Below are 10,590 nucleotides of genomic sequence, written 5' to 3' on the forward strand. Positions count from 1 at the left end.
AAACACATAACTTATTTATCTTTGCAAACAGAGTGGAGGATAAGACACATTTATATTTTTAGCCACAGGAGTATAGAAAGTGTGAGCAGAAGTTCTGAGAATCTTTAATAACGATCTGCATTGCTTCTGAGTTTGTCTGCGTGTCATTCTGTCTTGTTCATCGGTGTGAATCAATCATTCTGTATCTTGAACGCTTCCATGAGTTTTGAAAGAACATCTGAAAACTGACTGAAACCGTTACATAATTCATTAACCTGTCGATTAATATTAATGTTATTTATAGAGGATTTTGTAATGTAAGCCGAATGTTTCTGGTATGTTTTGAAGCTTAATAAAAAATTTAATTATTATTGATTCGTGAAATTCATGATTTCTGCTCTGTGTGTGTGAGAGAGAGTGCGCAAAGAAGATTGAAAGAGAGAAAGGGAGAGAGTTATATTTATATTCTAAATTTTTTTTTTTAACGCAAATAAAAATTTCCATTATTCATATGTCCAGCAGTTATCTAAAATTAAATACCAGAAATCAAGATTATCAGAATTATAATTATCTAACCTTATAAATCCAGATTGTTTTAATATTTGCAAGCCCAATATCTTAGCGAAAACCAATAAAATTTGACCCTCCCAGCATGGACAACTACAATCAAGACAGCATCAGGAAATAAAACTCGTTCAATCTAAGGGACATAAGCGCTTAAAAAGAAAACATTGCACGCTTACCTCCCCTGCCAAAGAAAACGGTGTTCTCGCCAGGACCTACCCCAGCTTTTAAAAAGGTGCTCGAGTACAAAACCGGATGCAAAAGAGACCTTTTCCGTGACTAAGTTTAAACAATTTTCTTAAAAATAACCGAAGAAATCGTTCCTGATCACGTCTACCTGTGATGGTGACGCCAAGCTAACCTCGCACCTGCGCAGGCACAAGGCGGCGACTGGCATCCTCCTTGACTGATTGAAAGTAGGTCACAAGCGTTAACCGTCGCTGGCTTGTCAATGACCAACATGGCGACACACTCGGAAGTACTGCGGTGGCTTCGATTGCCCTTCGTGTTTGCTGTGCTGGTGTTTCTCCGTTTTCAGCAGGTGAAATGTTACGCACCTGGTGAGTTAAAAATTCTTTATTCCAATTTTTTTTTCAAGCTTTGTCACGAGGGTGTAACATTCACGCTCGGGTATTGCGACAGTGACGCTTTTCATTCCAAGCGTGTGTAGTTTGTAGGACTGGATCGGTCAGTCCGATCGAAGATGATTTTTGTTCCCCACCTGTCGAGTATGCGTCTGTTAAACTGATTTTTAAAGCTGGGAAAAATTTAAACAAAATGTAAAGGATTGGTGTGAGGAAATAAACAGAAACTACTGAGCAGTACAGGGGTATAGACTGTCACTCATCCTTCACTTCCGCGATGTGCACCAGGTGAACATACAAACCAACAAACACACAAGCAGGCCTGAATGATGACTTAGGGGAAAGGAATGTTGTAGCACTGTTAAGTTCCTCCACAATCCTCTTGTCGTTCACATTTAATTTTCCGAGACAGAAAAGCTATGTTTTGAGTTGTTTGAGCCGGAATCAAACACAGTTATTGTGCATTGTGTGTAGCATATCATACCTTTACCGTACTGTTACCTAGAAAACCGTTAATCCTGTTACAGGGACTTGGGGTGGATATGGGGTACGGGGTCTAATGGCCACTCGTCAGGCACCCTGACGTGTTTGTCGGTCAGCCAGTGACAAGTGTCCTGTGTAGCGTGTATGGCAGTGTCCTACTCAGTTATAAACACAGTGGACACACCTGTAAGCCGACTGTCCTTCAAAACGAGTGTCGTCAGTGTTAGGGACCCTCCTAATCGGTCACATTGTCGAATACTCGATTACTTTGGCGAAGGTTTACCTGCCGGTTATATAAACACCACGTGAAATGACCGTATAATCACATGTTGGGAAAGGTGTTAGGTAAAGGAATTCCCTTAAGGGCCGGTTCACAGGCTTTAGCGTGTACCTGGGTTTCTTTGAAGACGAAGGTTAACCATTTCGTGTTATTGTACAATTCAGACCTTGAGTTGACTATATTAGTCCGGCCCTCTAAAACCATCCCAATTTCTCATTCGGCCCCTTGGGAAAATTAACTGCTCACCCCTGTTGTACATGATCCGCAAGTGCCTGTGCACATTAACCCTCAGTCTGCAGACATTTATAACGGTCACTGCCATCAGCTGATCCCGGTTAAATTAATGACAGATTGTTTTTTTTTTCCATGGCTGAATGTTTAAGGACAGCACTACAGCTCCTTCTTTCTTTGTGGATCATTAGATAAAAAAACAAACAAACAAACTGTTGATAGTTTTAAACTATCGCTGACACCATCTCAGTTTACGGATTCAACACTGTGACAATCTGTGCCATTGTTTCGCTGTCATGTCAGCAATCTCCCTGCACTGCTCGAGGTGGTTTTGTCCGTGTCTCCCTTTTCACACCTACACTGAGGACCTCAGTACTTTGCACCGACTCGCATGAGTAACGGCGTGTCTGGGATTGAGTCCATCGAGTGGGAGGGAAAGGGGCGACATATACACTCAGACATGATGAATCGTCAGACAAGTTTGTGATGAACTACCATTTCAGTATACTTATTTTTGTGTATAGATCTTTGACATCAAATTTGCTCATAAACAATCATGTGAGCACACTGTTGCACAGTTGACATTCTTTTGTGGAGTACCAAGCACATAAATAAATGTGTCGTGTCATGTCGGTCGTAAAGTTTACACAGTTGGATGTCGAGGAGTTCGGAGGTTTGTCATTTTGTAAGACCTGAACGTTGATGTATTGTCAGCTGCTACCAAATCTCAGTGACACGGGCTCACATCCATAAAAATACATGACACTAAAAATTAAAGGTGTTTCCTGACATCAAAACTCGAGATAACGGTCATATATAACGCTTGTGTTTGCTCTGTGACTAGTCGATAGAAGCCCCCAATATTTTATCTGATAGTCTCTTGCCTTTTTTTATTAATGCGTGGAAAGCAGTTATCGTTCAGTTGTTGTGGATGGACATGTTTGTAAAGGTGTCTCCGAAAGCTGTTTTCTAGTAAACTGGTTGTTAAAGTGGGTACAAAATCTGGTTTCGAGTAAATTAATTGGTTGAGCCGTCTACTAAACCTGTTTTCAGGTAAATTTATCAGCGCCTCATTATTAGCTAGATGATATCTTTGCTCCGTTATTCGTTAACACGATGTGTTCTAGGATCTGGTATGTTATGGTCGTCACATCCACCCGTGATGGTATCAGTGATGTGATATATCGATGTGTATATTCCCACCTTTTTTCAGTTTCACTTTCCTAATCAAACAAACTGTACACAAATAATCATGATACTTCTTTGCGACCCACTACCTTTGGCGGTCAGTGTGAGAAGTGGGGGCGGGACACAACTCTTATCTAGAGTTATCTCTTATCTCGCTGTTTGACACTTGCCCTTGTCAGGGCCTCACAGTCTACCCTCGGTGATAATATTTAATACTCATGCCGATTTGCTTGGTAACAATAACTAATTCATTAAAAATATGCAAATATGAAAAGAATTGGGTAGATCATTTAAAAAACTTTTTTTTTGTTGGTAGTATTATTTCTAAAACATGACGCTGCTCGAGTGTGTTTTGTGCCACACGTTTTCCAATGGCTCAGTTGACTGAGGGCTGGCAAGTAGAATTTGGGTCCTTAGCTCCCCATGACACAGACCTTATGTTAGACTGGTACCGCCAGCACACCACAGTGACACTCGCACGCTACCCGTGTTGCCACCCGCATGTGACCCTACGATGAAGTATGTAGGGCTGTGACGTCAAGACGCCACCCCAGCAGGCACGGTGACTCTCAGGTTCCCTTTCTCGACTGGCTGTGTACCCCGAGTGTGAAATTTTTTTTAAGTATTTTTTTTTTGGCTGTCCTAGTTTAAAATCTGTGTTAAAAAATAAACAGGTATTTATTGTTTGAATTAGGTGTCACTAGCACCATTTATTTTTTTGTAAAATCATACAGGCTGCAAATTGCAAATTTCAAAGGTTTTTTTTTTTTTAATGCGACACCATTTACTCAAGAGCTTCATGGTCTGTCCTTCACCAGATATCGAGGTGACGTGCAAGTCGACGGTGGACCTGCAGTCGTTGGGCTATGATGCTGGTGTACTCATCTCCCGTTTGCCGAGTCGCATCCCGATCTACGCCAACGTGGAAGAGAAATGCGATATACACATCAGCATCCCAGTGGGCTACGAGCTCATGCTGTACTTTGATTGGCTGGAATTCCTCGGCAGTGACGTCACACGATGCGAGAGCACCAGCTGGAGCTGTTTGACGGCTCTCCCGGCACCTACATCACAGGTAGGTGGAGGCAGGGGTCAAAGCAGTACTAAGTCTGTAGAATATTTTGTTCCCAACAACTTATTTGCTAAAACCAAACCCGCTATATTGATAAAAATACAAAAACAAAATATAACTGAATAATTGTTTGGACTTTTGTTTTTACAAGTGTGCAGTAAAACTTACTGAGATTCAGAATGTAGATTGATAATTTTTATGTCGTGATATTGCAATGTTTGTTTAATGTTTGCTAGAGGTTCAAACAGGTTCCTGTGCCATGACCCATTGTCTTTAACGGTTTGAAATTGAAATAGCAGCAACGACAGCCATTACAAAAAACAAAAAACAAAAACAAAAAACAACCAAACAAAAAACAACAAAAACCCCACAACCAAACAAAAAACAAAACCAAACAAAAAAACCAAGCAACCAGCAACAACAAAAAACAACAAAACAAACAAAAAACCAACCAACAACAACAGCTGAAGCTACCCAACTACAGTCTCTCGTCTAACTCACACTTTGTACTGTCGTGTCCAGGTCTGCAGAAGAAGGTCTGTGGACGGGAGGAAGATATGCCAAAAGACATGTTCTTCGTGTACAAGAATTTCCTGATCTTGAGAGTGGAGGCTAACGGGGTCATCATGGGGTCTGGCTTCCGCATCCACTTCACCCGTTACCGCATCACCAGTGAGTACTGCACCTGCTTCCCTCGCTGAAGGTGTTGCGAGGGTAGTTGCGAGGGTTGCACAGGTGGGGAAATCAGGGTGTGACAAGAACGAAGGTCCCAAGGTGGACGATAATAAGAAGTAAAAACGTCAGACATAACTTTGGAGGCTAACGCAGATAATTTTTTTGTATGTTGTTGTTGTTGCATTTTTCATTTAAAATAATATTAATCAAGTCCAAAGACCACGAAACTTGAGACCTGAAAAAAATCTGTTCTTGGCCCATGGGCAATGAAAGATTTGACTAAGCGTCTTTATTTATTACCTGCTGCAGCCAGATGGCGTTTTATGACTCATATATATATTTTAGTGGAAGACAGGAATTGTATCACAAATACTTAGCTGAGGGTATCAAGTAGATATACTCCATTTTCGTCTGAAAAAGATGGAAATATTAAGTGTCGGTGGTAAGATAGCGTTATAATTTATCACCATTTTTTTTTTGGTCTGTTTTTCATTCCACTTGGTGTCGCAATAACCAGAGTGATTCAATGCTGACAGTCTTCGACAACAACATATAATAGCATCCTGGGAAATATCTCAGACCTCGAGCACGTGCATACATGCCAAACATATTAACAAAATAAAGAAAAAAAATAAAAAAAAATAAATAGAAATAAATTAATTAAAAAAGTGCAGTTTAAAAAAGAAAGTAAGAAAGAAAAAAAACCCATATTTTCATTCTAAACTGTTAACCTAAATGTTTATAACCTTCCGGTTGATGACGTCACCAGTTCCCTGCTCGCGAGACGAGTTCATGTGCGAGACGTTCGGCAGGACGAGGTGCATCGCCAACCACTTGGTGTGCGACGACTGGAACGACTGTGGCGACTGGGTGGACGAGGAGCAGTACTGCGACCGGCTGACAGGTGGCGCCATCGCTGGTGTCGTCCTCGCCGCCGTCTTCTTCGTCGGTCTCTTCGTCTTCCTCGTCATCTGGTTCTGCAAGTGCAGGAACAGCGACTCAGGGGCGGACGAGGAGAAGGACGCTGACTTCATGATGAGAGTGAGTACTGCTCACTGACTAGCATGTCGAGAGAGAGAGAGAATGCGTGTGTATGTGTGTGTGTGTGTATAAATATTTTCTGTATAAATTAATTTTTTTCTTAATTTGCGGTATCATTAACCACTCCTCGTGTGAAGTATCCATCCCAGACACTTGGTCAGCTCAGAGAAGGTTGAGGTTAGCTCTCTAGCAACCTGACCCTAAAGTTGCAATTTATTATTATTTTTGTCAACTGAGGAACCGTCTCCTTTAACTTTTTTCAAATTATTCTCTTCGACAGCTGAGGAACCCTGATGCAGTAAGTCACATTGAGAAATTCAGAGTTGTTTCTGTTTCTAACACTTTTAACTTCAAGACACGAGTCAGTACACAGGGGCATGCAGAGTCTGTGGAACTACTTTTGTTTCTCATTTATTTTCTGTAATCCAGTGTACACAATTTTGATTTGTTTTTTATTTCTTTTTTGAGAGTGGTTGGTTTGCTGGTTATTATTATTATTGGTTTTTGCGTTTTGTTTTTGATGGTGGATAATGATTGGCGCATATGTGCAGTTTGATGGTAGGTATGGCGGTGGGTGGGAAGAAAGCGCGCTTTTTTTAGAACCATATTAAATGTTGACAATCTGTAATTTTGTAAATATTTTAAGCTTGAACGCTTTCCACTTGACATGTTAAATAACTACATGGTAAAGCGTATAATTAAAACAGTTCTTGCCCTGTTTTATTGGCAACCATGTTTCAAACGATATTTTTATGAAGCGGGTAGGTATTAATTTTTTTAAAACTAGCAAATACTTTCTACCACACTCATCTGAAACTAATTCCTCAGTCATCCCAAGACACTTTGTGCATATTTCTGACACAACAAACTCACTAAGCAAGTGTTTACTACCATAACACTAGACTTGCAGTTACAACTGAATCGTGAATTGACTCATAATTCAGGTGGGCGTGACAGATAAGAGTTAAAAGAAAATCAAGACCAATACCAACATTACCACCACTCCCCGCGACTAAAGACCCCCTCCCCTCAGGGCGTTACAGTACAAAACATTGTATTGAAGTTTTCTAGTTTGACAAAAGCTTTTTGAATGCATATTGAGTTCAGTTGGCTGATGTTTGTTGACACCTCATTTGGTGTCAAACATTTGCTCGAGGGACACTTTTGTTTATTCAAGGCGCTTGCCTCCACCTCTCCCCATTAACCCGGCATGCGAACTGTGGACACTAACTGGCCGACAACGGGCTGCACTTACTCCTGTGTTTGTATTGTTATCGGATTAACATTAATATTATTTACAAAATTACTTTAAAAGACTACTACAGCGCAAAATTATATTTTTGTTATGTATTTATTTTTATTTTTATCTTCCATGAGACCATTATAACAGTGCCAATTCGTCTTCTTTTGCAACAATTTGTTGACTTTCACTGCTAGGGAAGAGACGCAAAGGGTGACAACTCTGGTGCTGTACTCAATGGCAACAGCTTGAGTCTGGGGGAGATAATCAAATGCAAATATGCATCAAGCTTACTGCCAGTGTGTTGCCTGTCGGTTTGGGGATTTTTTTTTTTCACGTGGTCCAGAAAAGTGTATCAGTTACATAAGCACATCTTCCACATCAGCCTGTCACGTGCTTTGATTGTTTCGGACGCTGCGCTGATGTAACTCATGAGCTGAGGTGTCACACTTTGCGGGCTAACTCCGGTTTCATGATCATTTTCACCCACCCCACCCCAAAATTAATTTCTGCTTCACGTGAGTGAAACGAAAAGCACAATAAGCATAAATTCTTTATGAGAAAAATTATTAGCAATGTACCAAAAGCGCTGTAGTAGTTTTTTAGTCACATTCTTGGTCAGAATTCAAGTAAAGATTGATAGTCGAAGGAATAACTGATAATTATCGATGTGTGTGTGTGTGTGAGAGAGAGGAGAGATTAGAGAGAGGAAGGGAATAACAAATAAGAGAGAGAAGGGGGAAAAGATAAAGATATAGTTAATCATGATACTTACAAAATGTATTCTATTTCATTATTTGTCTTTTCTTTGTATCTTTCTTTCCACCTCTCATATTTTCATGTTTCTTTAGTATTTATGTCATCTTCTCCCTTTCCTTCACTGTCTGTTTATAACTTCCCTCCTTCACCTTTATTTCTACTCTTCTCTCTCGCTAACCCTCGAAAAGCGTCCCAGCTTGCAGCGCGCGCTATCACGTGTCATAACGCTTCTGTCACGTGTCTAGTCTGAGATCTCCAAGAGCAGCAACATCGGGACGATGGCGCCGTTCGGCGTGTCTTCGGAGAGCATGGAGCGACAGGAGTACGCGCCCCGCTACAGCAAAGGTCAGTCCGGCAGCCGCGGTCGTCTGTCGCGCTCGCAGGACCTCAGCATCCCCGAGCACGACGACGCGCCGCCTCCCTACGTGGAGAAAGGCCGCTACGTCGACGACAGCCGCAGCGATGGCGCCAGCGATGTCTTCGAGGACAGTCGGCCGAGGTCGCGGCGGAAGAGCAATGGCCGGGCCCGCAACAACGACGACATTGACGAGGAGGAGGAAATGGAGCCGCCACGCATGCGCAGGCCCCGCAGTCGTAGCCAGGAGGACCGTCTGAACGCCCGGCCGGCGGAGGTGGAGGCGGTGGCAGTGCGACCGGTGAAAGAAGAAGTGCACTTCGTGGCGCGGCCGGACGACCGGTACGCGGCAAGGAAAAGCGGAAGGGACTCGCCGCCTGAGGACGACCGCTACCCGCGCAACGGCCGCTACCCACCCAGGCGTGACGAGTGGGAGCCGGAGTACGACGACCGCTACCCACCACGTGACGACCGCCGTCAATCCTCTGGGCGCGACGACAGAGACAGAAGGGATAGACGAGACGACAGAGATCCCAGGGATAGACGAGACGACAGAGATCCCAGGGACCGGAGAGACGACAGAGATCCCAGGGACCGGAGAGACGACAGGGATCCCCGAGATAGGCGTGATGAAAGAGATCCCAGGGACAGAAGGAGCCAGAGGGATCCTAGAGATAGGCGGTCCTTCCCTCGTGACGCCTCCGACGAGGATGATGACCCCAGCAGTGTCCGAGACTCCCTGCATCCTCTGCGCGAGAAGAGAAAGTCGTTGCAGGACCTCGGCACTGACGACGAGAGAAGATCGCGAGGTGGGCGCAGTGGAGACGAGCGTTCCATCCCCGCCAGTGAGGATGAATTTCCACCACCACCAAGTCAATGGGAGGAACCTCCCCCGTCCCGGCGAAGACCAGACGCGAGAGCCGCGACACCGCCACCGCCGCGTGCCGCGCGAGATGACAGCTTAGACAGCGACCAGGATGAGCGGGAACCGCCGCGCGTCCGTCATAGTCAGCGCCCCACTACCGTAACCCCCACCTCCAAGGCTCCTCCAGCGACTGCCAAACCCTCACCTGCACCCGCACCCGTACCCGTACCCTCACCCGCATCCGCATCCGTCACCTCTGACATCGCGCCAGACGATCCTCCGCAACGCCGCCGCCGCCGTCGCAGCCGCAGCCGCGAGGGGCGAGAAGGGGGAAACAGACCCAGCAGGGGAGACGAGGTTCCGCCGGTGGTGCTGCGCGACTACGACGACGAGGACGACGACCCCCACCCCTACAAGATTCGTGGAGCGAGCTACCGAGAGGAGGCCGTGTGAAGACAAGGGGAGAGAAATAAATTCTGCAACTTTGGAGTTGTATACCTTTACAACGGACAGGGTTAGTTCAACGGACCGGAACGGTTAGTTTCTAGATGCTCCCATGATTATGTCTTGTAGGATGCAACAGGCATTGACTGACTGGTGGGGTTGCTAACGGGCAATGTTGCGGATAAGAACGGACCTCAGTTGTAGAGAGAAAGAAGAAGAAGAAAAAAAACGAACAATCCCTCTAAGGATCTCTAATAAGCGGCCTTAATCTGGAGTTATCTGTACATAGTTGTACTTTTTGTACATAACAATATGTTTTACAATATTTAATAGGATCAAAGACACGATGTACGCAGTAGGACTCTGGCCACCATAGCATTTTTTCAGATTTTTTATTTCATTACTGTAATTATCCTCATTACTGTAATTATCCTCATCAGTCGCGACACCTTGGTAGACATGTTCATCTCTGCTCAATCCATCTCGCTGACTGGAGGCTGCTTGTGAACTGCGGGAGTTATCCAGGCAGACAACTCCAGGCAATCACAGCGAACCTCACCATCCTCATCTAGTTGCTGCAGTTTCCTCCCTTTGCTTTGTTTTGCTTCTTTCCTTCTGAGATGGGAGATAACTTCCGTAGCCCTGTATTGCTGCTCAGCCTGATATTCTGTAGGAACTGCCATTAGCCTCGTCTCAGATGTTTGTTCATAATCTCTGAAATATTGTGTAATACAGTTTGATTGTGTTAATGATACATACAGCCTTGTGAGTTTTTATCTTTGATTACATTCTGATTTTTATGATGTGACAATTGTAACAAAAAAAAAAAA

The 10,590-nt window shown here is 43.9% G+C and overlaps 1 protein-coding gene across 2 annotated transcripts; it reads left to right on the plus strand.

Annotated features, from left to right (window-relative positions):
• Nucleotides 1-732: 732 nt before the first annotated feature.
• LOC112577098 (zinc finger CCCH domain-containing protein 13-like) lies at nt 733-10,590 on the plus strand. Of its 2 annotated transcripts, XM_025260042.1 has the most exons (6): nt 733-1,103; nt 4,128-4,384; nt 4,904-5,053; nt 5,826-6,097; nt 6,378-6,395; nt 8,342-10,590. In XM_025260042.1, exons 2-6 carry the CDS (start codon nt 4,330-4,332, stop codon nt 9,767-9,769), a joined length of 1,923 nt encoding a protein of 640 aa, XP_025115827.1. In that variant the 5' UTR covers nt 733-1,103; nt 4,128-4,329; the 3' UTR covers nt 9,770-10,590. The 2 variants fall into 2 exon arrangements, with proteins under 2 accessions (XP_025115827.1, XP_025115828.1); XM_025260043.1 differs by lacking the exon at nt 6,378-6,395 and having other exon boundaries at nt 735-1,103.

Source organism: Pomacea canaliculata, linkage group LG12 (genome assembly GCF_003073045.1).
Source record: "Pomacea canaliculata isolate SZHN2017 linkage group LG12, ASM307304v1, whole genome shotgun sequence".
NCBI lineage: Eukaryota > Metazoa > Mollusca > Gastropoda > Architaenioglossa > Ampullariidae > Pomacea > Pomacea canaliculata.